This window comes from Elgaria multicarinata, chromosome 16, assembly GCF_023053635.1.
Source record: "Elgaria multicarinata webbii isolate HBS135686 ecotype San Diego chromosome 16, rElgMul1.1.pri, whole genome shotgun sequence".
NCBI classification, from domain to species: Eukaryota; Metazoa; Chordata; class Lepidosauria; order Squamata; family Anguidae; genus Elgaria; species Elgaria multicarinata.
This window is the reverse complement of record NC_086186.1, coordinates 14,763,364-14,783,150: the sequence shown is the minus strand read 5'-3', so window position 1 is coordinate 14,783,150 and position 19,787 is coordinate 14,763,364. Positions and strand designations below refer to the sequence as shown.

Here is a 19,787-nt window from a genome sequence, read left to right as displayed (position 1 = left end):
CTTGGCAGCGCCACATTGATAGGTCTTAAGTTGCAGTGTGTGCGTGCGTGCGTGTGTATGTGTGCATTTGTAGGGGTAAGCTACGTGTTTTTTTAATCCACCAAACAGCACCTATTTCCCCATCAGGCAGCTGTCCCCTCCTCCAGTGGCCATTAACCAGCCTCTAGCAGGAGAATCTGCCCTTGCCAACTTCCCCTGGCCCCGTGATGGTGCACGAAGGCCCAGAGTTCCCTCCCGCTGTGGCCGGAGTTGTATTCTCTTTCAGATGTGCTGCACCCAGGCCGGGTGTCACCGCAACGCCTCCTCCTTACCTGACCCTCGTCTTTGTGAACCAAGGCTCCTCGATGACAGACGGGACGGCGGAATCCATCAAAGGGTGGGACTTGATGAAAGCGAGGGTTTCATCTGGGAAATCAATGGAGGTTTTGTAAGCCTCTGCTAGGCCGTGTTTTGCACAGCAGCCAGGTCTGAAAGGAAAGCGACATTTTTTTCCCGATTTTTTTTAACGTTAATGCAAAGGGTAGGAATTCTGAACGGGCAGGGGGAAATGGCCGAGGGAAAACATAGCTCGGGTCCAAAGGGAAACGGCTGCTTTGGGTCCATTTCAGACAGACATTCCGGAAGCGGCTGGCCGATTGCTTGGCCTTAGCGTGGGTTAGCCCATACACATGGCCAGGGAGTCACCTGAACTGTGGTCTACATGCAGGCATTTTGATTTGGTGCTTGGCCACTATTAGTAAAGGCTGCTTGTGGTTTGCAAACTCCTAGAGGGGAGGGAGAAGGTTATAGCTCAGTGGGACAGGACATACTTTCTATGCAGAAGGCCTCAGTTTCAATCCCTAACCTGTCAGGTTAAGGGCTGCCAGGTAGCTAGGCTAAGAAGTATGGCCGTGCAAAGCCCTGGTGGGTCTGCAGCCAGGAAAAGATGGCTATGCCAGATGGATCAGTGGACTAGATCACTGGAAGGCAGCTTATTTCTGGGCAGCATTTCAGACTAGTGAAGACTTTTATTACTTGCCAAGAGTAAGCAATATTACTTGCCAAGAGTAAGTTACCTCAATAGTAGCCTAAGTACTCTAAGTACAAGTCAAGCCAAAGGCCATGAGTAATATAACCACATCAAAATACAGGTTCAGGCAGAACATGCACTTTGTTCTGACACAAACCTGGTCAAAAAATGTATCAAGGGCCATCACTCTGACTTAAGAAGCAGTCGGAATAAAATGTGCCACTTTGGGGTCACAAATGGGTTCAAATCGTGTAATAAAAACACAATTGTAGCTGCAACTGGTGGTTCAGCAATTTTTCCAAAAATCCCAAAGGGGCATTTCCCGCTGACATCTTTATGGAAAGTGCAATGTAATAATGCTAAAGTGCAATATAATGCCATTTGGTAAATCCTCCCCGGCTCTTGCCCCGCAAATGCATAGATAACACGGTTAAGGACGTCTGAGAAATCTGGAACAGATTCCAATGAGTTTGGATTTCTATGAAGCGGACTCAGGGAAGCCAACCGGCTTTCTCTGAGTCGCGCAGATCCCATGGGCCTGAAGACTGTTTTTTACTCTCCGGAACTGTACACAAATTTAGTTGTACAAAGATATGAAGGGGGGGGGGGGGGAAACACTGACCAAAAATGTTCCTAAAGCCCTGAATTGAACCCTTTTCCTAAGGAGTGGTCAATGATTTTTAGCCTATGGAGTTTGGTCAGTGATGGAGGATTCAAGGGCTTCAGCTATCCACCATTGTTTGCTCTCAGCAACTTAGAAGCATACCTGGCTTCGAATCTGTATTCCTGACAAAGTATTCTGTTGACCCAATTGCCATGTGCAAGGAGCAGTGAAAAACAACAACCTTAATACAAATATTGCCGGTCAGAAGCCATTGACCAGCCTACAAGTCATTATAGTGATTCCAAAGCAGCTATACAGATGAGGCCAAAGCGACCGAGTGTTGACTACGAATCATTTCTTTTCTTTACCTTGGCCTTGGCACTTTTTCTTCAGGTACAGCTGTCCAAACGGAGTCTGCCGTTTTCTGTTCTTTGTATCTTCCTTTGAAGACTTTCTCAATGTCATCCATGCTAAAGGCGCACACCGCTGAGCCGGGGATGCTGTAAAAGACACAGAGAAAGAGGAGAAGTCGCAAGGCGCCAGGTGATAAAGCGGTGCCAGATGGAGGATGGCAGCAAACCAGAGAACGGCTTTTGTGATGCCGGGTCGCGCGGCTCTCACCTGTTAAGCTGTGTAGTGAAGACGCCGACCACGGTCGGGACTCCACTGATTTCTATTATGTCCGTGATCGACTGCAGCACGTCGAAGTAGAAAAACGAATCCCCCGGAACAGAACAGTTGAGACGCGCCTTCAGGAAGGAGGTCCAATGCTTTTCCAGCACCCTCTGGGAGCCGCCCATGTCGTTTTTGCATATGCGGGCCACACGGGAATAAACAGCCTGTACGGGGAAGGAAAGAAGAAACGAGATGAGTGGCTGATTTGCTAGGAAAACGGCAGCAGCTTGAAAATAAATAAATACGTTGTCACTCGGCCAATGTTGAAAGCAGCTGGTTCACCAAGTCCATAGAGCAGGAAGGTAGTGGTGGTGGTGGGGTTTCCAACCTTTTTTAGACCTGTGGGCACATTTGGGAATTTGAGACCATAAGAACATAAGAGGAGCCCTGCTGGATCAGATCGAGAGTCCATCTAGTCCAGCACTCTGTTCACACAGTGGCCAACCAAGCTGTCGGCCACGCTGTGGGCACCACTACAAAATGTCTAATTGGTGGATCACCATTTTGGCATCTACCTAGAAATAGAAATACAAGTTTAGCTTCCGAATCATGTGAGGTACTGGTTCCTCTCTATTCAGCCCTGCTTAGGCCTCATTTTGAGTATTGCGTCCAGTTCTGGGCACCACACTTCAAGAAGGATGCAGACAAGCTGGAGCGTGTTCAGAGGAGGGCAACCTGGATGACCAGGTCTGGAAACAAAGCCGTATGAGGAGAGACTGAAACAACTGGGCATGTTTAGCCTGGAGAAAAGAAGACTGAAGGGAGACATGATAGCACCCTTCCAATACTTAAAAGGTTGTCACACAGAGGAGGGCCAGGATCTCTTCTCGATCCCCCCAGAGTGCAGGACACGGAATAACGGGCTCAAGTTACAGGAAGCCAGATTCCGGCTGGATATCAGGAAAAACTTCCTGACTGTTAGAGTAGTACGACAATGGAACCAGTTACCTAGGGAGGTTGTGGGCTCTCCCACACTAGAGGCATTCAAGAGGCAGCTGGACAACCATCTGTCAGGGATGCTTTAGGGTGGATTCCTGCATTGAGCAGGGGGTTGGACTCAATGGCCTTGTAGGCCCCTTCCAACTCTACTATTCTATGATTCTATGATACCTGTTGCATCTGTGGATCTTAGGCTGCATCTTATTGAGCAAAAGCTTTTGTTCTGTGTCTATTGGACAACATGACATCAGTATAATAATTCAGCTAACAGCTGGTGGTGCAATACGACTAATGCTTCCTTTAAACATATATTTTGGCAATGTCCAGTAGTTGCATTTTTTTTGTTTTTTTTTAAGGAGGGGAGGATACACAGAGAAATGTTGTACTGCAACAATGTTTAATATTCGTTGACGCACCAGCTCTTTTAAATTATTTACCTGCTTTGTGGAAATTAACAAAGGGTCAGCATAAATGGATTCTTCGCGCCCTTTTGACAGCTAAAAGGCTGATATTACAACGTTGGAAAGACGAACACCCACCACTTATAACGAAGGCCTTACAATTATTATTATTATTATTATTATTATTATTATTATTATTATTATTTATTGCATTTTTATACCGCCCAATAGCCGAAGCTCCCTGGGAGGTTCACAAAAACTTAAACAATTCAAAGTGTAAAACAAACAGTATAAAAACATGAGATAAAATACACATTAAAACGAATTAAAACATACCATACATGATTAAAACATCCTGAAAACATTCTAAAATTTCACTGGATAGGCCTGCCGGAATAGATCAGTCTTAATTGCTTTTTTAAATTCTAAAAGACTGTCAAGTTGACGAATCTCCTCCAATGCTTTCAGTATTTGAATAGGCGGCATAGAGACACCATCTTCAAATGGGTACTTATTTGGATATTTTTTCCAATTTTGTTGGAGCCCATGCAAAATTGCTAGGAAGTTGCACACATTTCAGACAAATCCATGTATGTATATATTAAAAATGGAATAAATAAATAAGGTGTCCGCAGGCACAGCGTTGGGAGACCCTGTCGCAGAGAAACCCTTTAAGGGGTGGAGCTTGGAGCCTGGATTCAACACCGCTTACCCTATTCTCAGAACTTTCCTTTAAGGAAAAAAAAAGTGTTTCTGAGCAGGGTAAATATTCATATATACAGATCTCAGGACTTCACTTGACACGCGATGTTTATTCGAATACAAATACCAATCCTCAAGCCGTTTGACAGCTGTTAGGACTGCGCCCCAGTTTTACACCCTGAAGTCCAGGGAAGTCAGGGAGACTCAGGGCTATAGAAAGAAAGGAAATCTCCATCGGTACCAGTTTGAGCTTTCTTTTTTTCTTTAGCCCCTACTTGGTGGCGGGGGAGGGGGGGGAAGATTTAGCAAGGGAAGTGGCCCCCACCCCCACCTGCATGCAGTGGTCCACTTACAGAAAATTAAAAATCAGCTACGCGCTGTGATTGAATGTAGCAGCTAGTTTAGCAGAGGGGTAGGCAGACCTTTTGGGCCCTTGGGAACATCTGTCAACTTGAGAGCCGTTCCTGGGCACCACCGCAAAAATGGGTCCGCTGCCGGTGGAAGTGTCAGCTTGAAGCTGCCTTATTTCCCACGGATGCCTCTGAGCCCCACGTGCGGTCCAGAGGCAATCATGCAAAAAGGGGAGGGGAGCGGCTGCAGGCCCTCGCTTTGCTTTGAAGCGGTCCCAATTCCCATTAAGAAACGTGATTTCATTTCATTCCTTAACATTTCTACAGCCGTAGGTCTCTGGGCGGTTTACAAAGATTACACAGCATTAAACGTGGGCTGTGGCACCTGCACTGGCTAACTGTGTGTTTCTGAGCCCAATTCGAAGTGGTGGTTTTGACCTTTAAAGTAGGGTGACCCTATGAAAAGGAGGACAGGGCTCCTGTATCTTTAACAGTTGTATTGAAAAGGAAAGTTCAGCAGGAGTCATTTGTATATATAGGGAACCTGGGAAAATTTCCTCTTCATCACAACAGTTAAAAGCCGCAGGTGACCTGCCCTCTTTTAAATCTCGTCACTCTAGTATAGCTCCTGCAGCTTTAACTGTTGTGATAAAGAGGGAATTTCACCAGGTGCTGCATGTATACAAATGACACCTGCTGACATTTCCTTTTCAATACAACTGTTAAAGATACAGGAGCCCTGTGGTCCTTTTCAGATGGTCACCCTATTTAAAGCCCTAAACAGTTTGGGAACAAGTTACTTGAAGGACCGCCTTCACCTATATCAGGCTGCCTGCCCTTTTAGATCAGAAAGAGAGGCCCTTCTCATCTGCCCACCAGTGAGAGAAATTTGGCGGGTCTCCACACAGGACAGGGCCTTTTCAGCAGTGGCCCCACACTTTTGGAACAAACTCCCATCAGAGGTCTGCCATGCCCCATCCTTGCAGGCTTTTAAGAAGGCCTTAAAATGCTTTATTTTACTGTGGCCTTCTCATAAATGAGTACTGTTTTGTTGCTATTGCCCTTGTTGTTCTGGATGAATTTACTGTTAGTTTTTACTGTTAGCTTTTATTGTTTTTAACTGATATTTTACAGTGTAGGTTTTTATTGCTTTTCATGTTTATGCTATTTTTATTTATTGTGGTAAGCTGCCTTGGGAGGGCTTCTGCCCTGAAAGGCGGCCAAGAAATGTTTCAAATAAATAAATAAAATCAGAAATACATTATACAAAGTAGAAAACAATTTACAGATAGCAAACACAGAGACACCATATAATTAAAAACAAATTTAAACAATCAAACAGTCTGACAAATCCAGGACCTGATTAAATAACTTATCAGATGCGGTGCTGAAGCTATTTTGGTGGTACGGTTAGGTACCTTGGAGAGCTCCTTTAAAGTTCTGGCTGATACTGACTGAAACCTAACGGGGACTGGCCGACGAGACCATATCACGCCAGTCATTTTCCAGCTTCATTGGCTGCCAGTCCAGGTCCGGGCCCGACTCAAAGTGCTGGTATTAACATTCAAAGCCCTAAACGGCTTGGGGTCAGACTATCTGAAGGAATGCCTCCTCCCATATGTACCTGCCCGGACCCTAAGGTCATCCTCAGGGGTCCTTCTCCGTGAGCCCCTGCCAAAGGAATTGAGGCAGGTGGCTACCAGAAGGAGGGCCTTTTCTGCTGTGGCACCCTGGCTGTGGAATGAGCTCCCTAAGGAGGTTTGCTTGGCACCTACATTATATTCTTTTAGACACCTTTTTATTTTCCCAGTATTTTAACAGTCTATAAATTAATTTTAACTTTGCTGTTTTAAATTTGTATTTTAAATTTGTATTTTTGCATTGATGCTGTTTTTATCTTGGTTGTGCTTTTATATTGTATTTTATATTATGGTTCTATACTATGGTTTTGTTTTGAATTGTCTTAAATGTGTAAACCGCCCAGAGAGCTTCGGCTATTGGGCGGTCTAGAAATGCAATAAATAAATAAATAAATAAATAAATGGGTTCACAGCCCCATTGAAATCAGAGCCACCAACCTCCACTGAATCTGGCTGATGGGCTATCGCTGTTCTCAAGGTAAATGCAAGACCGAAGGAGGCAGCCACCTCTGGAGAGCGATTCTGGATGCCCTTAAGTGCTGCACAGGATGACTCAGAGAGATCTGACCCCTGAGACACAAGTCTCCTGTGCAGGCCCCATTAAAATAAACAGCAGATTCACTTTAAAGAGGATTTCAAAGGTGAAATATCGAAGGGATTGAGCTTCCTGTTAAGCCATGCGTGCGTGTTTGTGTAGGGATTTGCCTTTGGAGTTTCAGCTTTAGGCTCTGTTATGTTTGGGGTTGAACCTCTTGACAGGTGGAAGGCCTCCTGCTCTTGACAACAAGTTAGTGAAACTGGGGGAAGGAACCTTACAGCCACCCCGCATTCCATAACCTCCTTTAGCAATTAGAAATGCGAAAATATCAGTGTATTTTTTTTACTCCAGCTCTTGTAGAAAGGAGACGAGGTAAAGCCACTCCAAAGAAAGCTTATTTTTAGCCCACTACAAATCATCCCAAGACTTTGTAGCTTATCATAACAAACAGCTGTATTTACTCTTACCTTGCCTAAATTATTATGCTCCACGGCAATCTCTCGAAAGAAGAAATAAACAAAGTTCCCGTACTCGATGGCGTGTAGGAAGTGGGGCTCTGGAAGACGCAAGGAAAAGGAGTTGAAATATGTCGCTCACAGAGGATAAAATAAATAAATAAATGTTGCCCTGCTACATCAGAGTTAAGAGCCCATGGCACCATGATAGAGAATGGTCTCAGAGCATCCGGGGATGTAGCGTTAACGAAGCTAAGCAAGCGTAGAGCTGGTCATACTCCTGAATGAGAGACCACTTGGAGCCCCATGTGTGAATGGGGTGTCAGTAACAACCATTTCAAAAACGGACCGCACCCAAAACACTACTATTGAGATCTGTTGATTTCTGCTGGTGTTGCCTGCTCATTTAGGACAGCACAGAGACACCAGTATAGCACCACAATGGACAATGGACATATCAAGTGACCTTGTACACAGTTTTAAGGGCAGGGACCATAGCTCAGTGGTAGATGCTCTGCACGCACAGGGTCCCAGGTTCAATCCTGAGCATCCCCAGGTAGGGCTGGAAAAGACCCATGTCTTAAACCCAGGACACTGCCGCCAGTCAATGTAGGCAATACTGAGCTAGACTCAGCAGCTTTTGATGTTTGAGCCAGACCAATGCCCTGATTGACAGCATCTCTCCTGGGTTTCTGAAGGCAGGGACTTCTCTTGGATACCTGGAATCCTTTTTAACTGGAGATGCCAGTTACTGAACCATGATGTTCAATTTGGATGCGGAGTGTGTACTTCGAGTAAGTTCCCAAATGGGCCGGCTCTTCTATCAGGCAGAGTGAGGCAAATGCCTCCGGTAGCAAATTCTTGGGGGCAACAGTGACAACAATTCGGTGGTTCCTCAAACAATGCACAGTGGAGGGGGAGGAGGAGGTCTGCCAACCTTCACGCTACCATGGAGTAATGAAGGGTTAGGGAAATACTGCATTCGCATGAATGAAATACAAGCTACATCAGCCATGGATGTTCTCTTGAGAGTCTCCTGCAGGGTAAAAACATGGCCAAACATGTTTAATACCATGACAAATCTGTCTACCCGAATTTTGCTAGTCAAGGTTTGTATCTAATGTTAGTGCTAATTAGACTTATTAAAATTAATGGGTAGTGCCGGCCCTACCATTAGGCAGAGTGAGGCGACTGCCTCAGGTAGCAAATTCTTGGGGGCAACAATAGAAAGTCTCAGTGGTTTCTCCTGGATTCCCAGGTTTCCTGCTTTTTCAGGGCAGAGCTGTTTATACCACACTACCTGTCCTGGGCTCCCTAAACCAGCTTGCCGCCTCAGGTGTGTTGGTGAATACTCTCACACTGCCAGTGTTGAAGTAAGACTCAGCAGTCAGTCTAGTCAGCGTCTGTACATAGACTGGGGAGTGTGGAGAGGGTACCATCTTGTCATTTGCTGCCTGCATTTGCTGTCTTAGTCTGGCCTTGTTAATGGGACAAGTTAGACTAACACTGGATACCATGTCTTAAGGTCTTTGGGAGAGGCCCTTCTTCTGAGATGGCCACCTTCAGATGTGTGTTTGGAGGTGATGTGGGAGAAGGCCTTCTTGGTGACCGCTCCCAGGCTGTGGAACTGGAATTTGTCCAGTTCTCCTTTTAAAGCCATCCAAATTGGTGGCCATCACTACATCTTGTCATAGTGAATTCCATAGTTTAACTATGTGAAGAAGTCCTTCCTTTTATCTGTCCTGAATCTTCCACCAATCAACTTCATGGGATGACTCTGGGTTCTGGTATTATGGGAGAGGGAGAAAAATCCACATTCTCCCCACCATGCATGATTTGGTACACCTCTTTCATGTCTCCCCTTCATCTCCTTTTCTCCAGGCTAAACAATCCCAGCTGTTGTAACTTTCCTTCATAGGGAAGATGCTCCAGCCCCTTGATCGTTTTTGCAGCTACTATGCTGATATGGATGCCAAAGGCTTTGCTGTAGTTACATGCAGATTAAAAGTGAAGTCCCAGTATTCAAGGCACTTTGGGACATCCAACTACAGATGACGTTGAGCTTCAGTGAATGTGTAGACTTTTAATGTCAGCTAATGGACTGTAAAATGGCCTCAGAGGAATTGTATTACAGCTTGGGTCTTTGTTACTACAGCTTCATTCATTAACCTCTTTGATTGGGCGGAGGTGGAGAACAGTTTCGTTCTTGGGCCAAACCTTTTGCTGAATGAAGACAAAGAAGGGAGTTCTGGGATACACTGAGAGAAGAATACGTGCTCACAACCAGGAAGCTTACACTGAAATATTGTAGCTGATATATACTGGATCCTCAATGCCAGTGAATCAGGACATCAGAAGGAGGGGAGGCGAAGGTGTGCAGTGAAACTCTTTCACTACACATGATGGATTGATAAACATAGAACCATTTTTAAACATTGTTTTTGGCAGGAGAAAGACATTAAATTAGTGTCCTTACCGATACAACAACCCTATGCATGTCTACTCTGAAGTAAGTCCCACTGAATTCCACGGGACTTTCTTCCAGGTAAGCACATATAGGATCTCAGCCAAACTCACGGAGAAGGGCTTCTCTGTAGCGGCACCCACCCTCTGGAAAACCCTCCCTAGTGCAGTTCAGGAGGCAGAAAATGTATTATCTTCTGAACGCCTCCTAAAAACATATCTTTTTAGATACGCCTTCCCTGAAGGAAAGGGAAAGGAACCTCTTGTGCAAGCACTGAGTCATTGCTGACTCTTGGAGGGACGCAAACTTTCGCTGACGTTTTCTTGGCAGGCCTTATAGCGGGGTGGTTTGCCGTTGCCTTCCCCGGCCGTTATTACCTTTCCCCCAGCTAACTGCGTACTCATTTTACCGACCTCGGGAGGATGGAAGGCTGAGTCGACCCGAGCCGGCTGCCTGAAACCAGCTTCCGCTGGGATCGAACTCAGGCCGTGGGGAGAGTTTCAGCTGCAGAAACTGCTGCTTTACCGCTCTGCGCCACACGAGGCTCATCTCTTCCCTGAACTATAACTTATACGCCTTCCCTGAACTATAACTTATTCTGGTTATGGTTTTAGTTGTAAACTGCTCAGAGAGCCTAGGTTATTGGGCAGTATAAATATGTAAATAAATAAATAAATGGCTACTATTCCTGATGGCTGTGTTCTAACTCCAGAAAGCCTATGTACACAAGTTGCTGTGGAACATGAGTGGGAGGATGTTGTTGCACCCATGTCCTGCTTGAGGATTGCTGATCAACAGCTGGTTGGCTATTGTGTGAACAGAGTGCTGGACTAGATGGACTCTTGGTCTGATCCAGCAGGGCTGTTCTTATACATATTCAATAAAGTAAACTTTCACCAAGGATGGGGTCCGGACCTACAGTAAGAAAGCCTATGTACACCAGTTGCTGGGGAACATGGGTGGGAAGGTGCTGCATCAAGCAGTGGGAAACAATTGCTAAAGATTGAAACATTTAGATGTTCTACTCATCAGTGAGAAAGACCGTGGCCAGGAAACTGAATTGCAATGATCTAATTTGTAACGATGGGATTATGGGAAAGGGACAATACCTCCTAGCCTAAACCATGCCCATATTCACACAAGTTCCAGTTAGGGGCCTCCAATAACGCTCTAAGTATTTGTTATGCATATTTTACTAAAAGTACCTTTTATCCACTTGGAATCATACTTTATCGTTCTTAGAGCTGACCCATCCCCCATGCTCCGGTAAATAACAGCGTCGCTTGCCAGGAAATCAGCGACCGTCGCAGAATACAGCTTGCCATCTACAACAGTAGCGCATATGGGGACATTGAGAATCGATAATATGTGGAATTCCGAGTGAGCTCTCATCATTGCCTTACAGTCATATCCTCTCTCCCAAACATTCCTCCACAACAAAGAATGCCCAGCTTCTGCATTCTTGGGGCCATGAGGAGATGCAGGCCAACAGTCCAGGGGCCAGAACAATCCAGCAGTCTAGCTCCTTCACAGATGGTCAGGTTCTGTGCAAAAGTTGGCATCACCCAGCAGTAAAAGCTTCACAGGGAGGAAACACATGTGCTTGGATGGTATGAGGTCATCAGTTGGGTGTGTGTGTGTGTGTGTACTGAGGAAGAAGTGTCCTTCTCAGAAGATCTCCGATGATGTGAATCAGCAGAGACCTTTTGCCTTTCCAAGGCATGAAAAGTAACAGTTGTACAAAATACATATGGAACGGATGTTCAGTCAATTAATTGGTTAGATTAATCCATTAAGGGAGTAATCCTACAGTCCCGGGGTGAGCATCCCAGGGACCATAGGATTGTTTGAGGTCAGAGAGCATTCCAACCTAGAAGGAGACCAGAAGGTCCAGAATATGAGTTATCCTAAGCCTCTTCCAGCCTCCTTTTCTCCCCCTCTGAAGTGACCTCGCTAGACGGCCCGTCTCATAAAAAAGCCCATCTAGCAAAATCTGCAGGGTGTGAGGATGGAGAGGTGTCTCTTCTCCCACCCTGCACTGGATGATCAGCTGCCTCTGAGTTCAAGGGCTTCCCATCACCGAGGGCACAATCAATAGGATTGCGGCCCGAAAGTAGTAGTAGTGGTAACACTGTTATTGTTTAGCATTCAGGGCTCTGGGAAAAAATGTTTTGGGGTCCAGAACTGTTCTAGCGGAGGAGAGGAGCGTTGCTATGCGGCCATCCCTGCTCCGACATAAACAGTTTCTAATTCCAAAAAAGGTGCATTGGATATTTATTTATTTATTAAAATTTCACTCTGCAGTAGCATTGCTGTGATGCAGTTCCCAGCTTCCTTGAAAATCTCCCTTCCCGCTGCACTTTCCATGTCGTTTATCATCAAGATTCATTAGGAAAGAAACGTTCTTACCGGCAAAGAGGGCAACGTTGGTCTGCCTGGCATCGAATGGGCATCGTGCCAAGCCACTAATTTCTTCGCCGTCATACTCCAAGGTATTCAACTGGAGGAGGAAAATAAACAGTTTGGTGGTGTCACTCCAAGCTCTGCAGGCGAGCGAGGCGGAGGCGCGGTGCTGCTTTGCATACCCCATCATTCAGGCTGTCAGGCTTGATCTAATCGTCCATGTCATGCTCCGAGAGCCGTTCCTACAGGAGCTGTGCGAAGGAAGCCGGCTTTTGCTTCCAGAAGGCTACAAGACATGATGGCTACATACTACCTCCTGATTCAAAGGCCTCTGAACTGCCAATACTGGGGGACAAGCGGGAGAAGGCAATTGTGTCCAGGCTGCACTGGTGGGATTCGCATGGCCACCTGGTTGGCCACTGTGGACAACAGGCTGCTGGACTAGGTAGGCCTTTGTTCTGACCCAGCAGGACTGTTCTTATAGGAGTTTCTCTAAAGCTGTGATAACTATCGATGGATGGGCACATCTAGGGGGTCCTGATTTAGTTGCTCACTAGACATGGGGAACAAATAACAGATTAAGGAGCTGGAGCATCTCCCCTGTGATGGAAGGTTACATCAGCTGGGATTGTTTAGCTTGGAGAAGAGGAGGCTAAGGGGAGACATGATAGAGGTGTACAAAATGTTGCATGGTGTGGCGAATGTGGATAGGGAGATATTTTTCTCCTCTCTCAAAATACTAGAACCAGGGGCCTTCTCATGGAGCTGATTAGTGGGAGATTCAGGACAGATAAAAGGAAGGACTTCTTCACACAGCGCATAGTTAAACTATGGAATTCACTACCTGAAGGTGTGGTGATGGCCACCAATTTGGATGGCTTTAAAAGGGGGTTGGATAAATTCCTGGAGGAGAAGGCTATCAATGGCTACTAGCCCTGATGGTCATGTGCTACCTCCAGAATCTGAGGCAGTAAGCTTGTGTGTCCCAGTTGCTGGGGAACATGGGCGGGAGGGTGCTGTTGCACCATGTCCTGCTTTGTTGGTCCCTGGTCAACAGCTGGTTGGGCACTGTGGAAATGGAATGCTGGACTAGATAGACCATCGGTCTGATCCAGCATGGCACTTCTTACGTTCTTAACAGTTCTCAATAGGCCTCGGAAGACAATTGCTTTATACTGCACTGCAGTATAGTGGTTAGAAGATTGGACTAGGACCTGGGAGCTCTAGGTTCAAATCCCTGCTCAGCCATGAAGCTCGCTGGGTGGCTTTGGCACAGTTAATACCTCTCAGCCTAGCCTACCTCACAGGATTGTGTTGAGGGTAAAGAGGGAGAGTAGAGAACCACATACTCCTTCCTGATCTCTTTAAAGGAAGGGCGGATGCAGACGATAATAATTGCTATGTGATGCTCATCCACAGAAGACAGCTGACACACAAGGATTTCTCTTATTGGATTGGGGCCAGTGGTCCTTACCCGATAGTAACGGCACATGGGGTTAAACGCATTAGTTCCACAGACAAAGACCATTTCGTCATTCCTGGGGACGAAGACTTTAATAAAATTGTGGCATTCGTCCTTAAAAAAAAGAAAAGAAAGATAAGAGAGAGACAATGGGTTCTATTAGCATTCACTCATAAATATAATGTAGAAAATCAAGATGACAAAATATCAACAACATGAAGGAGGAAGAAAGAGGATGAACTATGTCCCGACACTGTTCCGGTATATTACAAATAACGCCACTCTTCCTATAAATCTGCCTCCCCCTGAGCTTTTAGGACCACAGCGCCCAGTATTCCTGGCCGTTTGCCATGTTGGCTTTGGCTGATGGGACTTGATATTCAACACATCTGGAGGGCACCAGGTTGGGGAAGGTTGCTGTAAACCTATCCACCTGTGATGCATTAGGATTTCTTATAAAATAGTTTAATTTGGCCCTTTTTGGGGTGGTGGCTATGGTCCACCATCTAAAAAACTATTCTGAAATGGATGGTACAGCATCAACTCCCCTCACCCCTGGTTACCTGAAATATACATTCTTGGATAAGTAAATCAAGCAATTCATGATCAGTTCCAAACTGGTGTCAAGCACAACATTTGTACAATAACAATGGTTTATTTATTTATTTTCTGTTTCTTTCTTCTTTTTTAAACGACAAACCTACTTTGTGTTTCCCCTTCATGGCACAGTTCTCTCTGTCCTGTTGCTTTGACCGCCATGTTAATTTCTGTTCCAATAAAAACAACGGAACAAGAATATTCAATCTTTAACCAAGAATTATTATTTTTGTTTTAATATATAAAAACAAACAAACTGATTTTTAAATATCTGCTGACCTTGTTTGGAGCAACTTCTCCCTTTGGAACTTCATTCAAATTTACAGTGTAAACTTGATCTCTGTAAGAGAAGTGGGGGGGGGGATATGACACATCAAGAAGCTTTACTCGCTACCTGGATATGGATAATCAGATATTGGCTGAAGAAAAGTGTGTGAAACCTTTTGGCCATGCACACGGCCCCTTCACGCCACTGAGCAAACAAACCAGGAAATTTCCCATTTACTATAGTTTCCTGTTTCACTTGAAGCAGAAAACTATAGTTAATGGCTTTGGAATAAACCAGGATAGGAAACCATGGTTTGAATTTGGCTTAATATCCTGGTTTGTTGAGAAGCCATTAACCATAGTTTTCTGGTTTAGACAAAATGGGAAACTATGATTAATTAAAGAGTTCATGGCTTGGTCGCTCCCACTATGAAGGGAAAAAAAGAAGCGGTTGTGCCCACAGCCATTTCGGCTTCTTAACTGGAGATATGATTGGCTACACCAGCCCAGCGAAATGGAAAATCCAAATGGCACCATCCTCCTCCCGCTAAATTAGCATGTGATCCTTGCTCATTTCAATGAGGCAGAGGCAGGAGAACTTCCCAATGGTTTGGGCCTCGTAGTTTGGAATAGTCCGTTTCCCAATTTGCTGCCCTTAATGGCACTGAAAGTTTGCTGATGGAGGTGACCGTGTCATGGTAGAGTTCTCTGTGCTGCCACCCTAACCTTGGCCTCACTCCGGAAAGAGCAGGCCCGTAGCCAGAGGCCGTTTCTACACCTAAGGATTATCCCAGGCAAATGGAGGGATCATCCTTGCCTGCTCCTGGGATCCCCTGTGTGTCATTTGGATGCACAAGGACGATCCCGGGATGATCCCAGGAAAGAAGGCAGGTGTAGAAATGACCAGTTATGCCATGGAGGATAAATGCAGAACAGCCAAAACAGCCGAATTTTATTTGTCATTTATTTGTATCACAATATTAATAGAATCAAAACTTAACATTTACATCATTACAAAAATAAGGGCCTGGTGCTTGTCAGTTATCCCTTGTCAGCCTTTGCACTCATTGGCTAGAATGCTGGAAGGCAGGAACAAGTTTATTTCTGATAGAATCCTGCCTGCATGGGACTTCCTTAGAGCTCCATGGATTAAAGGACTGGAACCTTTTTAAAACAACAACAACTGGCGATGGATGAAAAGGCCAGGAATACACGTGAGAGGGTCAAGTCCCTCTCGCTCCCCCAAAACAGAACTATCAAACCTCCTTACATAGTAGAGATGTAACACAGTATCCTGGGAGGGGAGATGTATTAGTACCACCAACGGTACCTAGTCATGAGAGTAAGGTTGCAGGGCTTCTGAGGCTTCAGCTAGACCTACGGGTCTAGCACAATGGAGGGGTGAGGATCTCGCGAGATTATTATCACGAGATCTCCCCTCTGTTTACATGCGGCACGTGATGGCCTTGGAAGAACAGGACGTCAGGCCTGCCATTTTGTTTTTGTTAAAGGAGAAGAGCACACGAGCGCTCGTGTGCAAAAGGCCAGTTTTTTAATTTTAAATAATCCCCCCCTTCCCCCACCCCCACGCGCGGTTCCCGGCTCCTCGCAAGTAACCGAGAGGAGCCGGGACAAATCGCAATGCCCGCCCACACGTTCTGCAGTCTCAGGATCATCCCAAGATTGTGGAAAAAGCAGGCTGAAAGGGTAGGGCGATATCCCGGTGAAAGGGAGGGATCATCCGTCCCTGCTCCTGGGATCCCCTGTGCATCACGTGGACGCACAGGGACGATCCCGGGGATTGCCCCAGGATTTCGCCCCGTCTACCTATGGCCTAATAGGCATTTACATTGGCAATTGCCCTTTCATTCAATTTGAGAAGCCACTGTCTGCTACAAGTGCCTTTGCATCCTTTTCACGCGCTTCCTGGAGGAAAGAGGAGGCTAATCAAGAAGGAGCTTTGTTCTGATCCAGCAGGGCTTGTCTTACGTAAGATACTTTGCCCCTCCCCTCCTCTTCCATGCCCTGATCCCTCCCTTCCAATTCTATTTCCCCAATCCCATTCGATGGATTATTTTTAAAACAAGGTGCACAGATTAAATGCAAAAGCAAAGGGATGGAGCGGGCGAGAGGGAGGAAGAAGAGAATTTTAATTTAATCAACTGACTGCAGGAAAATTACCTGCCAGCAATATAGAGTGTGTCTCGAATTTTCAACATCAGTTGAAAGTCCAGCCTGTGTTGGGATTCATTGCCTGAAGGGCGTCCTCTAAATACTGGATATTGCCTTGAATCTGCAAGTAAAAATGGGTTACGCCATCACTCAGGATTATAGGGCTAAAGAATCAATAGGCAGCATTGATTAGCTGTATATACCAGGAGTAGAAGGGTTTAAACTAAATTCCTTGTGTAATGTCTTGAATGTAAATGAGTAAAAGATGGCCAGCATCAGCTAACACACATAAAACGAAACCCCAAATAACCTGAACTTACTGAAGCCTTTTTGATTGCTTTCTTTATTAATTTTTTAAAAATAACAATGACGATTAACTTGTCTATTTAAGGTCAAAAGGCAAGAAACGTTGTGAATTTCAGAAGGAACTCTGCCTTTCTCTCGACAAGAAAAATAAACGGCAATTAAACAGCATGTTTGATTCGCCAGTTACTCACAGTGGTAGTCGACAACGTTAATCGGGTCGTCATCTTCAGGGAAGCTGACAGCGCGGCACCGGCAGACTGTCAACAGCACCACGCAAGCAAAATGCAGCCAAAGCCTCATGGCTGCCATGCGTGGGGTGTGTGTAGGTGGATGGCTGACAAACCACGTCCTGGCAATACGATTTACCTGCAGGAGAGATAAAAACAATCCCACACACAGGTTGATTCTACTGCGACACCTCAGGCCGGTGAGTGACTCCTGAATGCACATTTTATGTCAGCAAAGACGGAGTAAATTATGTTTGCATGAAAGGTCCCTTTGTGTTTGTCGACAGAAAAACTGCTAGGTGACAGCCCTGATTAAAACTTTTCTACAACATATTGATGCCCGCTAATTTTTGTGCTAAATTTACAAGTGGGTTTCTTTTCTGGAGGTAGCTGACGAATGTCACCCTGGCTGAATCGCAAGGATTGCAAACAGAACAAGCAGCCTTGCTGACTTGGCAGGAAGATTGTTAACGTTGGGATTAGAATATTAATTAAACTGCAATCTCTTTTCCTTTTCCAACTAATTGCCACATGGCCCCCAATAAAGCCTTTGCCTGTAAATTAACCAAAAGCTCCTCTACAAAATTAAAGGCATATCCATCCGATGCATCAACTCCAAGCCAACCTTTTCCTCTTACCTTGAGGGCCGACTCGTGCGAAGTGTAAGCACTGTGATTTTTTGAGTGTCATCTGAATATTTAATACCCCAATTCTCTCACCACTAGGCCAGATGTTTTGGACCACAATTCCCAGACACTACGGCCAATGATCTGGGATTATGAGGGGCTCATCTACTGTATGGTCTTCCACTGGAGGAGTTAAGATCCAGAACTGGATAGCATCCCAACTTAAGTGTGGGTTGCATCAACGACGTCACCATAGTTTTTTTTTTAAAAAAATGCTTTTAGGAAGAGAAAGTGGCAGAGAGAGAATGTGTGTGTGCATATGAGAGAGAGAGAGAGAGAGAGAGAGAGAGAGAGAGAGAGAGAGAGAGGACTATATAGGGGCTGTTTTCTCATAATACAACGTAATAAAAGTAGTCTAAAAAATTTAACATAGAAAATTAAAAACAATGCAGACAGCTAAAAACAAATAAAGTTTTTTCTAATTGACCTAAATAAACAGCACACATAGGTGACTCATAATATGCTAATATACTGTTAAATGCCTGGGAGTAGAGGGTGGCGTTTACCTGGCACTGAAAAGATTTCAGGGTTGATGCCAGGCGGGCCTTAGTGGGGAGCTCATTCCATTGTCGGGGGGCCACCACTGAGATGCCTGCATACTGCACGTCTGTATACCCTGTTCACCCACCGCCCTGCCTATCACCTCCCTTTAAAACTGCTCTGGTATTTTGCAATGCATTTTTCCAGAAACCCCCCAAGGGAGCCTCTTCAAAGTTCAACCCGACCAACTGTGACCATGTTATCTGTGAGCAGCATCCAGAAAGATGAATTCAGATATCCAGTTGCTGGTTTTGCAAATATATATATATGTTCCAAAGAAGCCAGACAAATTGCCCAATTCCAGGAAAAAACCAGAAGACGATTATCAGCACACTGCAGAGGAAAGGTCAGCACTACCGAGGATGCCAAATAGTGGGATGTCTTATATGTAATTATTTGCATCATCACAAAATAGTAGAACTAGCATAGCAGATACCTTTGGACTAAGAACTACTCAGCAGCATCACTGAACACCACCATCTTCACTCTCCTCAGTGATAAGGTACTTGATCTTTTACAAAGGCAACATTTAGACTTCCAGGACATTCACTACAAAAAGAAATGCAAGCTCTACAACAAAACCCATCCATTGTATGTATTTTTTTAAATATCTATCCATCCATCTATCCTGTTCACATATTAACACCTAAACAGGGCTACAGCTTAGGTATTACTTTGGACTTTTATGGATTGCTTTCTGAAACACTTTTGATTATTAGATGCTTTCCTTCTGGCTGGAGATATTAAAAATGGTTGTGAGCCAGGTTGTGCTCACAACTCTATTGTTTCAGAAAGGCTGACTGATTGGTATTTGCCGTGGGTAGAAAGTGTAGGCCAGCTGGTTAGCTGCAAAGGAGATATTTGGAACAGAGTTGCTGACATCTTTTTCCAGGGCATAAGAACTGAATTGTGCATTCTGAACTAACAAGCAGTGAGTGCATCTCATGTTTTGATACATGGCAAGTGTTTCAGTTTAAGAATAAAGTTGTGAACTGTAGCTGCCTTGAGTGCCTTTTTGGGGTGAGTGTGTAGAAAGTTGGGGTATAAGATAGATAGGTAAAGCTTTATTGTTTCAACCTGTGGTTACAACAAGCATAGTAAAAGCAATGGTAAAACGAATCACACATTCTACAAGGTCAGAAATTTTGCTCTATACATTTGGCCAGCGCCAATAGGACGGTCTTGCTGTCGCATGTAAACAAAAAGTGTATTCTTTCTGAATCGGACCAGCAGGACTTTTTCTCATGAAAACAATCTAAATATTTAGGATGAATTTGGGAATAGACAGGGCAGTAGAACAAGTAAGGAGTCAGATCCTCCACTCTGCCGCTACGGCAAGGGCAAAGCCTC

At 45.0% G+C, this 19,787-nt stretch overlaps 1 protein-coding gene across 8 annotated transcripts in view; it reads right to left on the bottom strand.

Moving 5' to 3' along the window:
- Positions 1–17,335, bottom strand: part of SEMA6D (semaphorin 6D) — a 35,819-nt gene extending 18,484 nt beyond the window's left edge. For all 8 annotated transcript variants that reach the window (XM_063142224.1, XM_063142228.1, XM_063142226.1 and 5 more), the window contains exons 1-11: positions 17,176–17,335; positions 16,688–16,799; positions 14,519–14,579; positions 14,347–14,409; positions 13,655–13,756; positions 12,187–12,277; positions 10,983–11,102; positions 7,326–7,414; positions 2,235–2,452; positions 1,982–2,113; positions 312–467 (exon numbers count right to left, since the gene is read on the bottom strand). In XM_063142224.1, the coding sequence (XP_062998294.1) occupies positions 312–467; positions 1,982–2,113; positions 2,235–2,452; positions 7,326–7,414; positions 10,983–11,102; positions 12,187–12,277; positions 13,655–13,756; positions 14,347–14,409; positions 14,519–14,579; positions 16,688–16,799; positions 17,176–17,293 (1,262 nt within the window). In that variant the 5' untranslated portion in view covers positions 17,294–17,335. The remainder of the gene's footprint in view (positions 1–311; positions 468–1,981; positions 2,114–2,234; positions 2,453–7,325; positions 7,415–10,982; positions 11,103–12,186; positions 12,278–13,654; positions 13,757–14,346; positions 14,410–14,518; positions 14,580–16,687; positions 16,800–17,175) is intronic.
- Between the last annotated feature and the right edge of the window lie 2,452 nt (positions 17,336–19,787).